General features: G+C 48.7%; 2 protein-coding genes across 3 annotated transcripts in view; one reads left to right on the plus strand and one right to left on the minus strand.

Moving 5' to 3' along the window:
• The window catches only part of LOC116360606 (nuclear pore complex protein Nup50-like), a 31,228-nt gene extending 13,223 nt beyond the window's left edge, over window positions 1-18,005 (plus strand). Inside the window, exons 3-8 of one of the 2 annotated variants that reach the window (XM_031815538.1) lie at window positions 1,570-1,674; window positions 3,701-3,920; window positions 7,890-8,612; window positions 11,869-11,950; window positions 12,701-12,819; window positions 17,740-18,005. In XM_031815538.1, coding sequence (XP_031671398.1) covers window positions 1,570-1,674; window positions 3,701-3,920; window positions 7,890-8,612; window positions 11,869-11,950; window positions 12,701-12,819; window positions 17,740-17,939 — 1,449 coding nt within the window. In that variant the 3' untranslated portion in view covers window positions 17,940-18,005. The remainder of the gene's footprint in view (window positions 1-1,569; window positions 1,675-3,700; window positions 3,921-7,889; window positions 8,613-11,868; window positions 11,951-12,700; window positions 12,820-17,739) is intronic. The other variant, XM_031815539.1, reaches the window with a different exon arrangement.
• An 825-nt stretch (window positions 18,006-18,830) lies between these two features.
• LOC116360534 (loricrin-like) lies at window positions 18,831-21,305 on the minus strand. Its single transcript, XM_031815240.1, has 8 exons — window positions 20,876-21,305; window positions 20,357-20,809; window positions 20,261-20,293; window positions 20,073-20,120; window positions 19,914-20,039; window positions 19,689-19,703; window positions 19,017-19,202; window positions 18,831-18,901 (listed from the first exon to the last, which is right to left on the minus strand). Exons 1-8 carry the CDS (start codon window positions 21,009-21,011, stop codon window positions 18,831-18,833), a joined length of 1,068 nt encoding a protein of 355 aa, XP_031671100.1. The 5' UTR covers window positions 21,012-21,305.
• Between the last annotated feature and the right edge of the window lie 275 nt (window positions 21,306-21,580).

Raw genomic sequence — 21,580 nt, forward strand, 5'->3', positions numbered from 1 at the left:
CCTGGACTATATAGCAGAGTAAGGATGTGTTGTACATATTACCTGGACTATATAGCAGAGTAAGGATGTGTTGTACATATTACCTGGACTATATAGCAGAGTAAGGATGTGTTGTACATATTACCTGGACTATATAGCAGAGTAAGGATGTGTTGTACATATTACCTGGACTATATAGCAGAGTAAGGATGTGTTGTACATATTACCTGGACTATATAGCAGAGTAAGGATGTGTTGTACATATTACCTGGACTATATAGCAGAGTAAGGATGTGTTGTACATATTACCTGGACTATATAGCAGAGTAAGGATGTGTTGTACATATTACCTGGACTATATAGCAGAGTAAGGATGTGTTGTACATATTACCTGGACTATATAGCAGAGTAAGGATGTGTTGTACATATTACCTGGACTATATAGCAGAGTAAGGATGTGTTGTACATATTACCTGGACTATATAGCAGAGTAAGGATGTGTTGTACATATTACCTGGACTATATAGCAGAGTAAGGATGTGTTGTACATATTACCTGGACTATATAGCAGAGTAAGGATGTGTTGTACATATTACCTGGACTATATAGCAGAGTAAGGATGTGTTGTACATATTACCTGGACTATATAGCAGAGTAAGGATGTGTTGTACATATTACCTGGACTATATAGCAGAGTAAGGATGTGTTGTACATATTACCTGGACTATATAGCAGAGTAAGGATGTGTTGTACATATTACCTGGACTATATAGCAGAGTAAGGATGTGTTGTACATATTACCTGGACTATATAGCAGAGTAAGGATGTGTTGTACATATTACCTGGACTATATAGCAGAGTAAGGATGTGTTGTACATATTACCTGGACTATATAGCAGAGTAAGGATGTGTTGTACATATTACCTGGACTATATAGCAGAGTAAGGATGTGTTGTACATATTACCTGGACTATATAGCAGAGTAAGGATGTGTTGTACATATTACCTGGACTATATAGCAGAGTAAGGATGTGTTGTACATATTACCTGGACTATATAGCAGAGTAAGGATGTGTTGTACATATTACCTGGACTATATAGCAGAGTAAGGATGTGTTGTACATATTACCTGGACTATATAGCAGAGTAAGGATGTGTTGTACATATTACCTGGACTATATAGCAGAGTAAGGATGTGTTGTACATACTGGACTATATAGCAGAGTAGGATGTGTTTACATATTACCTGGACTATATAGCAGAGTAAGGATGTGTTGTACATATTACCTGGACTATATAGCAGAGTAAGGATGTGTTGTACATATTACCTGGACTATATAGCAGAGTAAGGATGTGTTGTACATATTACCTGGACTATATAGCAGAGTAAGGATGTGTTGTACATATTACCTGGACTATATAGCAGAGTAAGGATGTGTTGTACATATTACCTGGACTATATAGCAGAGTAAGGATGTGTTGTATATATTACCTGGACTATATAGCAGAGTAAGGATGTGTTGTACATATTACCTGGACTATATAGCAGAGTAAGGATGTGTTGTACATATTTGATCCTATTTCTAATAGTGTTGTGATGGTGTTCATCAGGCAGGGACATTTTCCATCGCTAGTGATGATGTGATGAAGAGCCGGCCCATCAAGAAGGCCAAGCGTCGTGCTGCTGGTTCAGAGGTAGGCTGCCTGACTGACTAACCAACGCCCAAGGGCACTAGCATGCATGCTGTCTGTCTGTGTGTGTGACTAGCTGTTGACCTAGGTGACGTAGGCTACCTGACTGACTAACCAACGCCCAAGGGCACTAGCATGCATGCTGTCTGTGTGTGTGTGACTAGCTGTTGACCTGGGTGACGTAGGCTGCCTGACTGACTAACCAACGCCCAAGGGCACTAGCATGCATGCTGTCTGTGTGTGTGTGTGACTAGCTATTGACCTAGGTGACGTAGGCTGCCTGACTGACTAACCAACGCCCAAGGGCACTAGCATGCATGCTGTCTGTGTGTGTGTGTGACTAGCTGTTGACCTAGGTGACGTAGGCTGCCTGACTGACTAACCAACGCCCAAGGGCACTAGCATGCATGCTGTCTGTGTGTGTGTGTGACTAGCTGTTGACCTAGGTGACGTAGGCTACCTGACTGACTAACCAAGGGCACTAGCATGCATGCTGTCTGTGTGTGTGTGTGTGACTAGCTGTTGACCTAGGTGACGTAGGCTACCTGACTGACTAACCAAGGGCACTAGCATGCATGCTGTCTGTGTGTGTGTGTGTGACTAGCTGTTGACCTAGGTGACGTAGGCTACCTGACTGACTAACCAAGGGCACTAGCATGCATGCTGTCTGTGTGTGTGTGTGACTAGCTGTTGACCTAGGTGACGTAGGCTACCTGACTGACTAACCAACGCCCAAGGACACTAACATGCATGCTGTCTGTGTGTGTGTGACTAGCTGTTGACCTAGGTGACGTAGGCTACCTGACTGACTAACCAAGGGCACTAGCATGCATGCTGTCTGTGTGTGTGTGACTAGCTGTTGACCTAGGTGATGTAGGCTAGAAGCTGGCATTAATGGCCACATACTTTACTCGTTAACTAACCAACACCACAGGAACTAGCTCACATGCTGTCTTAGTGTGTCAGGGGGAAACCTGGGTCATGTTCATTAGAAGAAAAAACTAGCGTTTCTTATTGTACAAGTTCAGGTGGCAACTACATCCCTGTTTCACGTTTTCTTCAGTTTAGGGCCTACTGAACACAACCCAGCTTTACATTAACCCAAGGCAAGCAGTGCTTCCTTCCTTCCTTCCTTCCAGCTTTACATTAACCCAAGGCAAGCAGTGCTTCCTTCCTTCCTTCCAGCTTTACATTAACCCAAGGCAAGCAGTGCCTCCTTCCTTCCTTCCTTCCAGCTTAACATTAACCCAAGGCAAGCAGTCCTTCCTTCCTTCCTTCCAGCTTTACATTAACCCAAGGCAAGCAGTCCTTCCTTCCTTCCTTCCTTCCAGCTTTACATTAACCCAAGGCAAGCAGTCCTTCCTTCCTTCCAGCTTTACATTAACCCAAGGCAAGCAGTACTTCCTTCCAGCTTTACATTAACCCAAGGCAAGCAGTACTTCCTTCCTTCCAGCTTTACATTAACCCAAGGCAAGCAGTACTTCCTTCCTTCCAGCTTTACATTAACCCAAGGCAAGCAGTACTTCCTTCCTTCCAGCTTTACATTAACCCAAGGCAAGCAGTGCTTCCTTCCTTCCAGCTTTACATTAACCCAAGGCAAGCAGTCCTTCCTTCCTTCCAGCTTTACATTAACCCAAGGAAAGCAGTCCTTCCTTCCTTCCAGCTTTACATTAACCCAAGGCAAGCAGTCCTTCCTTCCTTCCAGCTTTACATTAACCCAAGGCAAGCAGTCCTTCCTTCCTTCCAGCTTTACATTAACCCAAGGCAAGCAGTACTTCCTTCCTTCCAGCTTTACATTAACCCAAGGCAAGCAGTACTTCCTTCCTTCCAGCTTTACATTAACCCAAGGCAAGCAGTACTTCCTTCCTTCCAGCTTTACATTAACCCAAGGCAAGCAGTACTTGCTTACTTGGATGCCAGGACTCTTTTTAAAGAGACCCCTCCAGTGATGTTTTAGCCTAATGGAGGGAGATAGAAGCATCCAGTTCCCTAGTGAATCCAGTTTCCTTCTTGTCTTCTCTGCGTACAGGGGCAGAGTGGAGGAGCATTCAAAGTGTTTAAAGGGTTCTCCCTGGCCCCTACATCGGGAACCGGGCCAGCCGCTGAGGGGATCACAGCCTTCTCCGGGTTCGGGAATGGGGTAGGGTTTAAACCCCTGTCTGGGCTGTCCAATGGGAACAGTGTCAAACCTGTCACTCCAGCCCTCACCGGGTTCACCTCGCCTACTGCCACCAAGACCACCACACCAGGTAAGAGACGGATTGTTTGGGGGGGTAGAAACCCGTTGTACAGTTAATGTGCAAGTCCGATCAATTAATGTGCAAGTCCGATCAATTAATGTCCGATAGGATAACTTGTGAAAGCCAGTTGAAAATCCTCCATTGTTGAGCGGGATCTGCTATTACAGGATAATGGAGCTGAATCAGTGGGGTTCGTTGTGTGGATCTGCTATTACAGGATAATGGAGCTGAATCAGTGGGGTTCGTTGTGTGGATCTGGTATTACAGGATAATGGAGCTGAATCAGTGGGGTTCGTTGTGTGGATCTGGTATTACAGGATAATGGAGCTGAATCAGTGGGGTTCGTTGTGTGGATCTGGTATTACAGGATAATGGAGCTGAATCACGGGTTTGTTGTGTGAATCTGGTATTACAGGATAATGGAGCTGAATCAGTGGGGTTCCCTCTGTGGATCTGGTACTACAGGATAATGGAGCTGAATCTGTGGGGTTCCTTCTGTGGATCTGGTATTACAGGATAATGGAGCTGAATCAGTGGGGTTCGTTGTGTGGATCTGGTATTACAGGATAATGGAGCTGAATCAGTGGGGTTTCCTCTGTGGATCTGGTATGAGGATAATGGAGCTGAGTCAGTGGGGTTCGCTGTGTGTGTCAGCTCCTCTCCCAGTGTGGTGCCTGAGGGCAGAATGACAGAACAGAAATGCTCCAGTAGTCAGTCAGTCTAGGACGTGCTCGTTCTCCGTCTCTCGCTCTGTGTGGTGCTGTCACAGCCACACAGCTCTTCTTCTCTACCGTCAAACACAGGGCATACTGCGGGCATCCGCAGGCTTCCCATCTGAAACACAGGGCATACTGCGGGCGTACGCAGACTTCCCATCTGAAACACAGGGCATACTGCGGGCGTCCGCAGACTTCCCATCTGAAACACAGGGCATACTGCGGGCGTCCTCAGACTTCCCATCTGAAACACAGGGCATACTGCGGGCGTCCGCAGACTTCCCATCCGAAACACAGGGCATACTGCGGGCGTCCACAGACTTCCCATCTGAAACACAGGGCATACTGCGGGCGTCCGCAGGCTTCCCATCGGAAACACAGGGCATACTGCGGGCGTCCGCGTGCTTCCCATCTGAAACACAGGGCATACTGCGGGCGTCCGCAGGCTTCCCATCTGAAACACAGGGCATACTGCGGGCGTCCGCAGGCTTCCCATCTGAAACACAGGGCATACTGCGGGCGTCCGCAGGCTTCCCATCTGAAACACAGGGCATACTGCGGGCGTCCGCAGGCTTCCCATCTGAAACACAGGGCATACTGCGGGCATCCGTAGGCTTCCCATCTGAAACACAGGGCATACTGCGGGCATCCGCAGGCTTCCCATCTGAAACACAGGGCATACTGCGGGCGTCCGCAGACTTCCCATCTGAAACAGTTTGTCCATTTATGAAGACGCCATTTTGTGATGTTTTGGTCTTGGGCATGATTCTTCATTCTGTTTTGTCATTCAATGATAGGCTACTTTTCATGCAAATCTTTTCACTTGAGAAATACTTGCACCAAACATCCTAGTCAGATGGAGAAATATATATTTCTTGAGTTATTTTGAGGAAGTGTTTACCGACTACGGCATCTCAAGATGGACAAATGGTACTATTGCCTTTTCCCCCTTCTTGTTATTCAAGCGAAGGAGGAAGGTATGGCAACACAGTCGTTGTGTTGCTAGGCGCCAGGTGACTCACGCTGAAGCCTTAAGGCTACTGTGAGGTGTCACGGCTTCTCTCTGCTGGAACGTTTACATTCTCGTTCTCTCTTCACCTCCTCCTCCCCTCTATCCCCCCTCCTCCCCTCTATCCCCCCTCCTCCTCTCCTCTATCCCCTCTCCTCCTCTCCTCTATCCCCTCTCCTCCTCTCCTCTCCTCTATCTCCCCTCCTCCTCTCACTCTATCCCCCTCTTCCTCTCCTCTATCCCCTCTCCTCCTCTCCTCTATCCCCCCTCCTCCTCTCACTCTATCCCCCTCTTCCTCTTCTCTATCCCCTCTCCTCCTCTCCTCTATCCCCCTCCTCCTCCCCTCTATCCCCCTCTCCTCCTCTCCTCTATCCCCCTCCTCCTCTCCTCTATCCCCCTCCTCCTCTCCTCTATCCCCTCTCCTCCTCTCCTCTATCCCCTCTCCTCCTCTCCTCTATCCCCTCTCCTCCTCTCCTCTATCCCCCCTCCTCCTCCCCTCTATCCCCCTCCTCCTCTCCTCTATCCCCTCTCCTCCTCTCCTCTATCCCCCCTCCTCCCCTCTATCCCCCTCCTCCTCTCCTCTATCCCCTCTCCTCCTCTCCTCTATCCCCTCTCCTCCTCTCCTCTATCCCCTCTCCTCCTCTCCTCTATCCCCTCTCCTCCTCTATCCCCTCTCCTCCTCACCTCTATCCCCCTTCCTCCTCTCCTCTATCCCTCTCCTCCTCTCCTCTATCCCCTCTCCTCCTCTCCTCTATCCCCCCTCCTCCTCCCTCTATCCCCCTCCTCCTCCCCTCTATCCCCCTCTCCTCCTCCCCTCTATCCCCCTCTCCTCCTCTCCTCTATCCCCCTCCTCCTCTCCTCTATCCCCCTCCTCCTCTCCTCTATCCCCTCTCCTCCTCTCCTCTATCCCCTCTCCTCCTCTCCTCTATCCCCTCTCCTCCTCTCCTCTATCCCCTCTCCTCCTCTCCTCTATCCCCTCTCCTCCTCTCCTCTATCCCCCCTCCTCCTCTCCTCTATCCCCTCTCCTCCTCTCCTCTATCCCCCTCCTCCCCTCTATCCCCCTCCTCCTCTCCTCTATCCCCTCTCCTCCTCTCCTCTATCCCCTCTCCTCCTCTCCTCTATCCCCTCTCCTCCTCTCCTCTCCTCTATCCCCTCTCCTCCTCTCCTCTATCCCCTCTCCTCCTCTATCCCCTCTCCTCCTCACCTCTATCCCCTCTCCTCCTCACCTCTATCCCCCTTCCTCCTCACCTCTATCCCCCTTCCTCCTCTCCTCTATCCCTCTCCTCCTCTCCTCTATCCCCTCTCCTCCTCTATCCCCTCTCCTCCCCTCCTCTATCCCCTCTCCTCCTCTCCTCTATCCCCTCTCCTCCTCACCTCTATCCCCCTTCCTCCTCTCCTCTATCCCTCTCCTCCTCTCCTCTATCCCCTCTCCTCCTCTCCTCTATCCCCTCTCCTCCTCTATCCCCTCTCCTCTCCTCCTCTATCCCCTCTCCTCCTCACCTCTATCCCCCCTCCTCCTCCCCTCTATCCCCCCTCCTCCTCTCCTCTATCCCCTCTCCTCCTCTCCTCTATCCCCTCTCCTCCTCTATCCCCTCTCCTCTCCTCCTCTATCCCCTCTCCTCCTCACCTCTATCCCCTCTCCTCCTCTCCTCTATCCCCTCTCCTCCTCTATCCCCTCTCCTCCTCTATCCCCTCTCCTCTCCTCCTCTATCCCCTCTCCTCCTCACCTCTATCCCCCCTCCTCCTCCCCTCTATCCCCCCTCCTCTATCCCCCCTCCTCCTCCCCTCTATCCCCCCTCCTCTATCCCCCCTCCTCCTCCCCTCTATCCCCTCTCCTCTATCCCCTCTCCTCCTCCCCTCTTTCCCTTCTCCTCCTCACCTCTATCCCCCTTCCTCCTCCCCTCTATCCCCTCTCCTCCTCCCCTCTCCTCCTCCCCTCTATCCCCTCTCCTCCACCCCTCTATCCCCCTCCTCCTCTCCTCTATCCCCCCTCCTCCTCTCCTCTATCCCCCCTCCTCCTCTCCTCTATCCCCCCTCCTCCTCCCCTCTATCCCCTCCCCTCCTCCCCTCTACCCCCCCCCCTCCTCTCCTCTATCCCCCTCCTCCTCTCCTCTATCCCCTCTCCTCCTCTCCTCTATCCCCCCTCCTCCTCTCCTCTATCCCCTCTCCTCCTCCCCTCTCCTCCTCTCCTCTATCCCCTCTCCTCCTCCCCTCCATCCCCTCTCTTCCTCCCCCCTCCTCCTCCTCTCCTAGGTTCATTAACATTCAGCGGCCCCTCCAGTGCTGTCATCACAGGGCAGCAGTCTAATGGTTCCTCCCCCGCGGTTTCCAGTCGGTCTCTCAGCTCCTCTCTCTTCTCTAACAGCGGTAACAACCAGGAATACAGTAGGCAGCTCACAGCTCTCAACTGCTCTGTCAGGGACTGGATCACCAAGCACGTCAACGGAAACCCCCTCTGTGACCTAAACCCCATCTTCAGGGACTATGAAAAGCACCTGGCCAGCATCGATAAGAAGTACGGAGGGAGTGGAGGGACTGGAGCTGTGGCTGGAGCTGCTGTGGTGGCGGACGGAGGCTCAGAGAGCAGGAGCAGAGCAGAGGAACCAGTGGAGAAGCGGGCAGCCAGTACACCACCACCACCCTCCTCTAGCGCCGCCGCCCCGACCGCCACGGTGCCGGTGTTCTCCTTCAGTAAGGACAAGGACGGCAGCGCTACGGCCCCGGGGGACAGCTCAGCCGCTCCGATCCCCGCTGGCATCAGCTTTAGCTTGGGCCAGAAGGGGGACAGCTCAGCCGCTCCGATCCCCGCTGGCATCAGCTTTAGCTTGGGCCAGAAGGGGAACAGCTCAGTGTTGGGGTCTCTGAGCACCGGAGGAGCTCCTAGTGTCTCCTCCTCCTCCCTGTTTGGAGGCGCTGCTCCTCCTGCCTTCTCCTTCAGTGGGGCCAAAGCGGAGGCTGCCCCCACCCAGACAACAGGTACGATATGGAAGGTGTTATGTAGGGTACCTGGTGATATGGTGCTGTTAGACAACAGGTACGATATGGAAGGTGTTATGTATGTAGGGTACCTGGTGATATGGTGCTGTTAGACAACAGGTACGATATGGAAGGTGTTATGTATGTAGGGTACCTGGTGATATGGTGCTGTTAGACAACAGGTACGATATGGAAGGTGTTATGTAGGGTAATGTAAATATTATACTGTCCCGACAGCTGTGATATCATGTGACTAGATATTATATGTGGTGCTGCTAGACAACATACTCAGAATGTTACCTGGTAATATGGGGCTGCTAGTAATAGACAACATACTCAGAATGTTACCTGGTGATATGGTGCTGCTAGACAACATACTCAGAATGTTACCTGGTGATATGGTGCTGCTAGACAACATACTCAGAATGTTTCCTGGTGATATGGTGCTGTTAGTGATAGACAACATACTCAGAATGTTACCTGGTGATATGGTGCTGATAGACAACATACTCAGAATGTTACCTGGTGATATGGTGCTGATAGACAACATACTCAGAATGTTACCTGGTGATATGGTGCTGATAGACAACATACTCAGAATGTTACCTGGTGATATGGTGCTGTTAGTGATAGACAACATACTCAGAATGTTACCTGGTGATATGGTGCTGCTAGACAACATACTCAGAATGTTACCTGGTGATATGGTGCTGCTAGACAACATACTCGATGTTACCTGGTGATATGGTGCTGTTAGTGATAGACAACATACTCAGAATGTTACCTGGTGATATGGTGCTGTTAGTGAGAGACAACATACTCAGAATGTTACCTGGTGATATGGTGCTGTTAGTGAGAGACAACATACTCAGAATGTTACCTGGTGATATGGTGCTGTTAGTGAGAGACAACATACTCAGAATGTTACCTGGTGATATGGTGCTGTTAGTGAGAGACAACATACTCAGAATGTTACCTGGTGATATGGTGCTGTTAGTGAGAGACAACATACTCAGAATGTTACCTGGTGATATGGTGCTGCTAGACAACATACTCGATGTTACCTGGTGATATGGTGCTGTTAGTGATAGACAACATACTCAGAATGTTACCTGGTGATATGGTGCTGTTAGTGAGAGACAACATACTCAGAATGTTACCTGGTGATATGGTGCTGTTAGTGAGAGACAACATACTCAGAATGTTACCTGGTGATATGGTGCTGTTAGTGAGAGACAACATACTCAGAATGTTACCTGGTGATATGGTGCTGTTAGTGAGAGACAACATACTCAGAATGTTACCTGGTGATATGGTGCTGTTAGTGAGAGACAACATACTCAGAATGTTAACTGGTGATATGGTGCTGTTAGACAACATACTCAGAATGTTACCTGGTGACATGGTGCTGCTAGTGATAGACAACATACTCAGATTGTTACCTGGTGATATGGTGCTGCTAGACAACATACTCAGAATGTTACCTGGTGATATGGTGCTGTTAGTGATAGACAACATACTCAGAATGTTAACTGGTGATATGGTGCTGTTAGACAACATACTCAGAATGTTACCTGGTGACATGGTGCTGCTAGTGATAGACAACATACTCAGATTGTTACCTGGTGATATGGTGCTGTTAGTGATAGACAACATACTGAGAATGTTACCTGGTGATATGGTGCTGCTAGACAACCTACTCAGAATGTTACCTGGTGATATGGTGCTGCTAGACAACATACTCAGAATGTTACCTGGTGATATGGTGCTGTTAGACAACATACTCAGATTGTTACCTGGTGATATGGTGCTGTTAGTGAGAGACAACATACTCAGAATGTTACCTGGTGATATGGTGCTGATAGTGAGAGACAACATACTCAGAATGTTACCTGGTGATATGGTGCTGTTAGTGAGAGACAACATACTCAGAATGTTACCTGGTGATATGGTGCTGTTAGTGAGAGACAACATACTCAGAATGTTACCTGGTGATATGATGCTGCTAGACAACATACTCAGAATGTTACCTGGTGATATGGTGCTGTTAGTGAGAGACAACATACTCAGAATGTTACCTGGTGATATGGTGCTGTTAGTGAGAGACAACATACTCAGAATGTTACCTGGTGATATGGTGCTGTTAGTGAGAGACAACATACTCAGAATGTTACCTGGTGATATGGTGCTGCTAGACAACATACTCAGAATGTTACCTGGTGATATGGTGCTGTTAGTGAGAGACAACATACTCAGAATGTTACCTGGTGATATGGTGCTGTTAGTGAGAGACAACATACTCAGAATGTTACCTGGCGATATGGTGCTGCTAGACAACATACTCAGAATGTTACCTGGTGATATGGTGCTGTTAGTGAGACAACATACTCAGAATGTTACCTGGTGATATGGTGCTGTTAGTGAGACAACATACTCAGAATGTTACCTGGTGATATGGTGCTGATAGTGAGAGACAACATACTCAGAATGTTACCTGGTGATATGGTGCTGATAGTGAGAGACAACATACTCAGAATGTTACCTGGTGATATGGTGCTGATAGTGAGAGACAACATACTCAGAATGTTACCTGGTGATATGGTGCTGATAGTGAGAGACAACATACTCAGAATGTTACCTGGTGATATGGTGCTGATAGTGAGAGACAACATACTCAGAATGTTACCTGGTGATATGGTGCTGATAGTGAGAGACAACATACTCAGAATGTTACCTGGTGATATGGTGCTGATAGTGAGAGACAACATACTCAGAATGTTACCTGGTGATATGGTGCTGTTAGTGAGAGACAACATACTCAGAATGTTACCTGGTGATATGGTGCTGTTAGTGAGAGACAACATACTCAGAATGTTACCTGGTGATATGGTGCTGCTAGACAACATACTCAGAATGTTACCTGGTGATATGGTGCTGTTAGTGAGACAACATACTCAGAATGTTACCTGGTGATATGGTGCTGATAGTGAGAGACAACATACCCAGTGATTTAAATCTTTTTTTAAATTTATCACATTCAAGAGGCTGAGCTCACATGTAAATCATTCAGGTTTTTAATCCCAGTTATTTAAATCTCTCACATGTAAGGTCATTGTATAAATAGTGTATTGTGTAAATATTCTGAGTGTAAAGTGGATTTAGGCCGTATGTTTTTGTTTCATCTGTCCGTTTGGTTATCAGAGACTAAAACAGTGTTGCTCTTCATAACGTCCTTCTCTTCCTTGTCGTCCCGTAGATGAAAACGGGGAGGAGTCGGATGAACCTCCCAAAGTGGAAGTCCAGGAGATTAAGGAGACTGACGCGTTCTACTCCAAAAAGTAGGTCTCCTTTTACAGAAACATTTAAAATATGGCTCTATACATCTGTAGGATCTGTCTTCGAATTACCCAATGGGATGCATTATGGGATGCATTATGGGATGTATTATGGGATGCATTATGGGATGCATTATGGGATGCATTATGGGATGCATTATGGGATGTATTATGGGATGCATTATGGGATGCATTATGGGATGCATTATGGGATGTATTATGGGATGTATTATGGGATGTATTATGGCTCTATACATCTGTAGGATCTGTCTATGGGATGTATTATAGCTCTATACATCTGTAGGATCTGTCTTCGAATTACCCAATGGGATGTATTATGGGATGCATTATGGGATGCATTATGGGATGCATTATGGGATGCATTATGGGATGCATTATGGGATGCATTATGGGATGTATTATGGGATGCATTATGGGATGCATTATGGGATGCATTATGGGATGCATTATGGGATGCATTATGGGATGCATTATGGGAAGCATTATGGGATGTATTATGGGATGCATTATGGGATGCATTATGGGATGCATTATGGGATGCATTATGGGATGCATTATGGGATGCATTATGGGATGTATTATGGGATGCATTATGGGATGTATTATGGGATGTATTATGGCTCTATACATCTGTAGGATCTGTCTATGGGATGTATTATAGCTCTATACATCTGTAGGATCTGTCTTCGAAATCTTCCAAACGAGGAACTTGACGTTAGTCGTGTGTTCCAGGTGTAAACTGTTCTATAAGAAAGAGACGGAGTTCAAGGAAAAGGGAGTTGGAACGCTGCATCTGAAAACCACCTCAGACGGAAAGACACAGCTGCTAGTCCGCGCTGACACCAACCTGGGTATGTTATTCAACCTGATTAAACCTTATCTAGAGACCGCTGACTCCAACCTGGGTATGTTATTCAACCTGATTAAACCTTATCCAGAGACCGCTGACACCAACCTGGGTATGTTATTCAACCTGATTAAACCTTATCCAGAGACCGCTGACACCAACCTGGGTATGTTATTCAACCTGATTAAACCTTATCCAGAGACTGCTGACACCAACATGGGTATGTTATTCAACCTTATCTAGAGACCACTGACTCCAACCTGGGTATGTTATTCAACCTTATTAAACCTTATCTAGAGACTGCTGACACCCACCTGGGTATGTTATTCAACCTTATCTAGAGACTGCTGACACCAACCTGGGTATGTTATTCAACCTTATTAAACCTTATCTAGAGACTGCTGACACCAACCTGGGTATGTTATTCAACCTTATCTAGAGACCGCTGACACCAACCTGGGTATGTTATTAAACCTTATCTAGAGACCGCTGACACCAACCTGGGTATGTTATTAAACCTTATCTAGAAACCGCTGACACCAACCTGGGTATGTTATTAAACCTTATTAAACCGTATCTAGAGACCACTGACACCAACCTGAGTATGTTGTTAAACCTTATTAAACTTTATCTAGAGACTGCTGACACCAACCTGGGAATGTTATTCAACCTTATTGAACCTTATCTAGAGACTACTGACTCCAACCTGGGTATGTTATTCAATCTTATTAAACCTTATCTAGAGACCGCTGACACCAACCTGGGTGTGTTATTCAACCTTATCTAGAGACTACTGACTCCAACCTGGGTATGTTATTAAACCTTATCTAGAGACTGCTGACACCAACCTGGGTATGTTATTAAACCTTATCTAGAGACTACTGACTCCAACCTGGGTATGTTATTCAACCTTATTAAACCTTATCTAGAGACCACTGACACCAACCTGGGTATGTTATTAAACCTTATTAAACCTTATCTAGAGACCGCTGACACCAACCTGGGTATGTTATTCAACCTTATCTAGAGACTGCTGACACCAACCTGGGTATGTTATTAAATCTTATCTAGAGACCGCTGACACCAACCTGGGTATGTTATTCAACCTGATTATACCTTATCTAGAGACTACTGACTCCAACCTGGGTATGTTATTAAACCTTATCTAGAGACTGCTGACACCAACCTGGGTATGTTATTCAACCTTATCTAGAGACTGCTGACACCAACCTGGGTATGTTATTAAACCTTATCTAGAGACTACTGACTCCAACCTGGGTATGTTATTCAACCTTATTAAACCTTATCTAGAGACTGCTGACACCAACCTGGGTATGTTATTAAACCTTATCTAGAGACTACTGACTCCAACCTGGGTATGTTATTCAACCTTATTAAACCTTATCTAGAGACCACTGACACCAACCTGGGTATGTTATTAAACCTTATCTAGAGACTACTGACTCCAACCTGGGTATGTTATTAAACCTTATCTAGAGACTGCTGACACCAACCTGGGTATGTTATTAAACCTTATCTAGAGACTACTGACTCCAACCTGGGTATGTTATTCAACCTTATTAAACCTTATCTAGAGACCACTGACACCAACCTGGGTATGTTATTCAACCTTATCTAGAGACTGTTGACACCAACCTGGGTATGTTATTCAACCTTATTAAACCTTATCTAGAGACTGCTGACACCAACCTGGGTATGTTATTAAACCTTATCTAGAGACCACTGACACCAACCTGGGTATGTTATTAAACCTGATTAAACCTTATCTAGAGACTGCTGACACCAACCTGGGTATGTTACTCAACCTGATTAAACCTTATCTAGAGACTGCTGACACCAACCTGGGTATGTTATTCAACCTTATCTAGAGACCGCTGACACCAACCTGGGTATGTTATTAAACCTTATCTAGAGACTGCTGACACCAACCTGGGTATGTTATTAAATCTTATTTAGAGACCACTGACACCAACCTGGGTATGTTATTCAACCTTATTGAACCTTATCTAGAGACTACTGACTCCAACCTGGGTATGTTATTCAACCTTATTAAACCTTATCTAGAGACTGCTGACACCAACCTGGGTATGTTATTCAACCTTATCTAGAGACTGCTGACACCAACCTGGGTATGTTATTAAACCTTATCTAGAGACTACTGACTCCAACCTAGGTATGTTATTCAACCTTATTAAACCTTATCTAGAGACTGCTGACACCAACCTGGGTATGTTATTCAACCTTATCTAGAGACTGCTACACCAACCTGGGTATGTTATTAAACCTTATCTAGAGACCACTGACACCAACCTGGGTATGTTATTAAACCTGATTAAACCTTATCTAGAGACTGCTGACACCAACCTGGGTATGTTACTCAACCTGATTAAACCTTATCTAGAGACTGCTGACACCAACCTGGGTATGTTATTCAACCTTATCTAGAGACCGCTGACACCAACCTGGGCATGTTATTAAACCTTATCTAGAGACTGCTGACACCAACCTGGGTATGTTATTAAATCTTATTTAGAGACCACTGACACCAACCTGGGTATGTTATTCAACCTTATTGAACCTTATCTAGAGACTACTGACTCCAACCTGGGTATGTTATTCAACCTTATTAAACCTTATCTAGAGACTGCTGACACCAACCTGGGTATGTTATTAAACCTTATCTAGAGACTACTGACTCCAACCTGGGTATGTTATTCAACCTTATTAAACCTTATCTAGAGACTGCTGACACCAACCTGGGTATGTTATTAAACCTTATCCAGAGACCTAGACTGTACTCAGTGGTGTGAAAGACACCAACCTGAGTATGTTATTAAACCTTATTAAACCTTATCTAGAGACCGCTGACACCAACCTGGGTATGTTAATATAGAACTTTAATTTAATAAGCCCCCCCCCCCCCCCCCCCCCCCCCCTCTCTCTCTCTCCTCCAGGTAACATCCTGTTGAACATCCTGGTCCAGCCCTCTTCAATAACAACCCCCCCCCTCTCTCTCTCTCTCCTCCAGGTAACATCCTGTTGAACATCATGGTCCAGCCCTCATCAATAACAACCCCCCCCCCCCTCTCTCTCTCTCTCTCCTCCAGGTAACATCCTGTTGAACATCATGGTCCAGCCCTCATCAATAACACCCCCCCCCCCCTCTCTCTCTCTCTCTCTCCTCCAGGTAACATCCTGTTGAACATCCTGGTCCAGCCCTCATCAATAACACCCCCCCCTCTCTCTCTCTCTCTCTCTCCTCCAGGTAACATCCTGTTGAACATCATGGTCCAGCCCTCATCAATAACACCCCCCCCCCTCTCTCTCTCTCTCTCTCCTCCAGGTAACATCCTGTTGAACATCATGGTCCAGCCCTCTTCAATAACACCCCCCCCCCTCTCTCTCTCTCCTCCAGGTAACATCCTGTTGAACATCATGGTCCAGCCCTCATCAATAACAACCCCCCCCCCCTCTCTCTCTCTCTCTCTCCTCCAGGTAACATCCTGTTGAACATCATGGTCCAGCCCTCTTCAATAACACCCCCCCCTCTCTCTCTCTCTCTCTCTCCTCCAGGTAACATCCTGTTGAACATCATGGTCCAGCCCTCATCAATAACACCCCCCCCCCCCCTCTCTCTCTCTCTCTCCTCCAGGTAACATCCTGTTGAACATCATGGTCCAGCCCTCTTCAATAACACCCCCCCCCTCTCTCTCTCTCTCTCTCTCCTCCAGGTAACATCCTGTTGAACATCATGGTCCAGCCCTCATCAATAACAACCCCCCCCCCCCCCTCTCTCTCTCTCTCCTCCAGGTAACATCCTGTTGAACATCATGGTCCAGCCCTCATCAATAACACCCCCCCCCCCCCCTCTCTCTCTCTCTCTCTCTCCTCCAGGTAACATCCTGTTGAACATCATGGTCCAGCCCTCATCAATAACACCCCCCCCCCCCCCCCCCCCCCTCTCTCTCTCTCTCCTCCAGGTAACATCCTGTTGAACATCATGGTCCAGCCCTCATCAATAACCCCCCCCCCTCTCTCTCTCTCCTCCAGGTAACATCCTGTTGAACATCCTGGTCCAGCCCTCATCAATAACACCCCCCCCCTCTCTCTCTCTCCTCCAGGTAACATCCTGTTGAACATCATGGTCCAGCCCTCTTCAATAACACCCCCCCCTCTCTCTCTCTCTCTCCTCCAGGTAACATCCTGTGGAACATCATGGTCCAGCCCTCATCAATAACAACCCCCCCCCCCCTCTCTCTCTCTCTCTCTCTCCTCCAGGTAACATCCTGTTGAACATCATGGTCCAGCCCTCATCAATAACAACCCCCCCCCCCCCCCCCTCTCTCTCTCTCTCTCCTCCAGGTAACATCCTGTTGAACATCATGGTCCAGCCCTCATCAATAACACCCCCCCCTCTCTCTCTCTCTCTCCTCCAGGTAACATCCTGTTGAACATCATGGTCCAGCCCTCTTCAATAACACCCCCCCCCCCCCCTCTCTCTCTCTCTCTCTCCTCCAGGTAACATCCTGTTGAACATCATGGTCCAGCCCTCATCAATAACAACCCCCCCCCCCCCCCCCTCTCTCTCTCTCTCCTCCAGGTAACATCCTGTTGAACATCATGGTCCAGCCCTCATCAATAACACCCCCCCTCTCTCTCTCTCTCTCCTCCAGGTAACATCCTGTTGAACATCATGGTCCAGCCCTCATCAATAACAACCCCCCCCCCCCCCCCTCTCTCTCTCTCTCTCTCCTCCAGGTAACATCCTGTTGAACATCATGGTCCAGCCCTCATCAATAACACCCCCCCCCTCTCTCTCTCTCTCCTCCAGGTAACATCCTGTTGAACATCATGGTCCAGCCCTCATCAATAACACCCCCCTCTCTCTCTCTCTCTCCTCCAGGTAACATCCTGTTGAACATCATGGTCCAGCCCTCCATACTCTGTTCCAGGATGGGAAAGAACAACGTGATGGTGATGTGTGTTCCTAACCCTGTCGTGGACCACAACAACCCTACCAACCCTGTCGCCATGCTCATCAGGGTCAAAACAGCAGAGGACGCTGATGAACTGCACAACATACTGGAGGAGAAGACAGCTTAGAGGACGAGTCCCCTGGAGGGGGGTACAGGCTGCCCCCACTCCACCCTTCTGCCTATCAACTAACCCCAGGGCCAGTCCTGTACCCCTCCACCCCAGGGCCAGTCCTGTACCCCTCCACCCCAGGGCCAGTCCTGTACCCCTCCACCCCAGGGCCAGTCCTGTACCCCTCCACCCCAGGGCCAGTCCTGTACCCCTCCACCCCAGGGCCAGTCCTGTACCCCTCCACCCCAGGGCCAGTCCTGTACCCCTCCACCCCAGGGCCAGTCCTGTACCCCTCCACCCCAGGGCCAGTCCTGTACCCCTCCACCCCAGGGCCAGTCCTGTACCCCTCCACCCCAGGGCCAGTCCTGTACCCCTCCACCCCAGGGCCAGTCCTGTACCCCTCCACCCCAGGGCCAGTCCTGTACCCCTCCACCCAGGGCCAGTCCTGTACCCCTCTACCCCAGGGCCAGTCCTGTACCCCTCTACCCCAGGGCCAGTCCTGTACCCTCTACCCCAGGGCCAGTCCTGTACCCCTCTACCCCAGGGCCAGTCCTGTACCCCTCTACCCCAGGGCCAGTCCTGTACCCCTCTACCCCAGGGCCAGTCCTGTACCCCTCTACCCCAGGGCCAGTCCTGTACCCCTCTACCCCAGGGCCAGTCCTGTACCCCTCCACCCCAGGGCCAGTCCTGTACCCCTCTACCCCAGGTCATGTTTATTTTAACCCTCTTTATCCTTGCCTGTCTCACTGACAACTCTCCAATCTGGAATGGCCCCTATTCCCTATCTAGTGCACTACTAGACCAACTATGTCATCTGGAACTAGTGAACTAGAAAGGGGATAGGAGGCCATTTTGTCATGTGATGCCAGAGGGGTCGTCTACAACAAGTTTTATCTTCACACACCTGGACTAGACACACACCTGGACTAGACACACCTGGACTAGACACAGCTGGACTAGACACACCTGGACCAGACACACTGTAACACAGAGACACACCTGGACTACACACACCTGGACTAGACACACTGTAACACAGAGACACACCTGGACTAGACACACTGTAACACAGAGACACACCTGGGCTACACACACCTGGACTACACACACCTGGACTAGACACACCTGGACTATATACACCTGGACTAGACACACCTGGACTATATACACCTGGACTAGACACACTGTAACACAGAGACACCCCTGGACTAGACACACCTGGACTAGACACACCTGGACTAGACACACTGTAACACAGAGACACACCTGGACTAGACCCACCTGGACTAGATACACTGTAACACAGAGACACACCTGGACTAGACACACTAACACAGACACACCTGGACTAGACCCACCTGGACTAGACACACTGTAACACAGAGACACACCTGGACTAGACCCACCTGGACTAGACACACTGTAACACAGAGACACACCTGGACTAGACCCACCTGGACTAGACACACTGTAACACAGAGACACACCTGGACTAGACACACTGTAACACAGAGACACACCTGGACTAGACACACCTGGACTAGACCCACCTGGACTAGACACACTGTAACACAGAGACACACTTGGACTAGACACACCTGGACTAGACACACTGTAACACAGAGACACACCTGGACTAGACACACTAACACAGACACACCTGGACTAGACCCACCTGGACTAGACACACTAACACAGACACACCTGGACTAGACCCACCTGGACTAGACACACTGTAACACAGAGACACACCTGGACTAGACCCACCTGGACTAGACACACCTGGACTAGACACACTGTAACACAGAGACACACCTGGACTAGACCCACCTGGACTAGACACACTGTAACACAGAGACACACCTGGACTAGACCCACCTGGACTAGACACACTGTAACACAGAGACACACCTGGACTAGACCCACCTGGACTAGACACACTGTAACACAGAGACACACCTGGACTAGACACACTGTAACACAGAGACACACCTGGACTAGACACACTGTAACACAGAGACACACTTGGACTAGACCCACCTGGACTAGACCCACCTGGACTAGACCCACCTGGACTAGACACACTGTAACACAGAGACACACCTGGACTAGACCCACCTGGACTAGACACACTGTAACACAGAGACACACCTGGACTAGACACACTGTAACACAGAGACACACCTGGACTAGACCCACCTGGACTAGACCCACCTGGACTAGACACACTGTAACACAGAGACACACCTGGACTAGACACACTAACACAGACACACCTGGACTAGACCCACCTGGACTAGACACACTGTAACACAGAGACACACCTGGACTAGACCCACCTGGACTAGACACACTGTAACACAGAGACACACCTGGACTAGACCCACCTGGACTAGACACACTGTAACACAGAGACACACCTGGACTAGACCCACCTGGACTAGACACACTGTAACACAGAGACACACCTGGACTAGACCCACCTGGACTAGACCCACCTGGACTAGACACACTGTAACACAGAGACCCACCTGGACTAGACACACTGTAACACAGAGACCCACCTGGACTAGACCCACTGTAACACAGAGACCCACCTGGACTAGACACACTGTAACACAGAGACCCACCTGGACTAGACCCACTGTAACACAGAGACACACCTGGACTAGACACACTGTAACACAGAGACACACCTGGACTAGACACACCTGGACTAGACACACTGTAACACAGAGACCCACCTGGACTAGACCCACCTGGACTAGACACACTGTAACACAGAGACCCACCTGGACTAGACACACTGTAACACAGAGACCCACCTGGACTAGACCCACCTGGACTAGACACACTGTAACACAGAGACACACCTGGACTAGACCCACCTGGACTAGACACACTGTAACACAGAGACACACCTGGACTAGACGTACTGTAACACAGAGACACACCTGGACTAGACACACCTGGACTAGACACACTGTAACACAGAGACACACCTGGACTAGACCCACCTGGACTAGACCCACCTGGACTAGACCCACCTGGACTAGACCCACTGTAACACAGAGACGTACATGTGACCATTGAATTGTTTTATTTGCATGCGTTGGTGTAGCAACACACATTTTTAGTTGTAAAATATGGTTGTGATTATTACTGTGAAAGTCCAATGGGCTCCACTGTCTTGCTCCTAGCAGACATGAGACTTGTTGAATGACCCATATTCATTCATCTTGTTGTTGGGGGGTTCAGTAACATTCCGTCTAGATTGAATACTGCTGCTATAGCTTTTGAGTTGAAAGAGGAGAGGGGGAAGAGGAGAGGGGGAAGAGGAGAGGGGGAAGAGGAGAGGGGAAAGAGGAGAGGGGAAAGAGGAGAGGGGAAAGAGGAGAGGGGAAAGAGGAGAGGGGAAAGAGGAGAGGGGAAAGAGGAGAGGGGAAAGAGGAGAGGGGAAAGAGGAGAGGGGAAAGAGGAGAGGGGGAAGAGGAGAGGGGGAAGAGGAGAGGGGGAAGAGGAGAGGGGGAAGACGACAGGGGAAGATTAGTAGGGGAGACTAGTATGACGAGGGAGTGTTTTTTTCCCTACCTGCTCTCTGTCCAGCTCCCTCGAGGATAACGGTTGGCGATACTGTGGTTCTTCTGGTTGTGGGACAA

This window comes from Oncorhynchus kisutch, unplaced genomic scaffold (assembly GCF_002021735.2).
Source record: "Oncorhynchus kisutch isolate 150728-3 unplaced genomic scaffold, Okis_V2 Okis09a-Okis19a_hom, whole genome shotgun sequence".
Classification (NCBI taxonomy): Eukaryota; Metazoa; Chordata; class Actinopteri; order Salmoniformes; family Salmonidae; genus Oncorhynchus; species Oncorhynchus kisutch.

Bases quoted from the DNA above. Each gene is read 5' to 3' on its own strand.
- LOC116360534 (XM_031815240.1), bottom strand. From the start codon at position 21,011: ATGGTCACATGTACGTCTCTGTGTTACAGTGGGTCTAGTCCAGGTGGG. The intron at 20,294-20,356 runs GTGGGTCTAGTC...GGTCTAGTCCAG, and splicing joins TTACAGTGTGTCTAGTCCAG to GTGTGTCTCTGTGTTACAGT. The intron at 18,902-19,016 runs GTGTGTGTAGCC...TCTGTGTTACAG, and splicing joins TCCAGGTGTGTGTAGTCCAG to TGTGTCTGGTCCAGGTGTGT.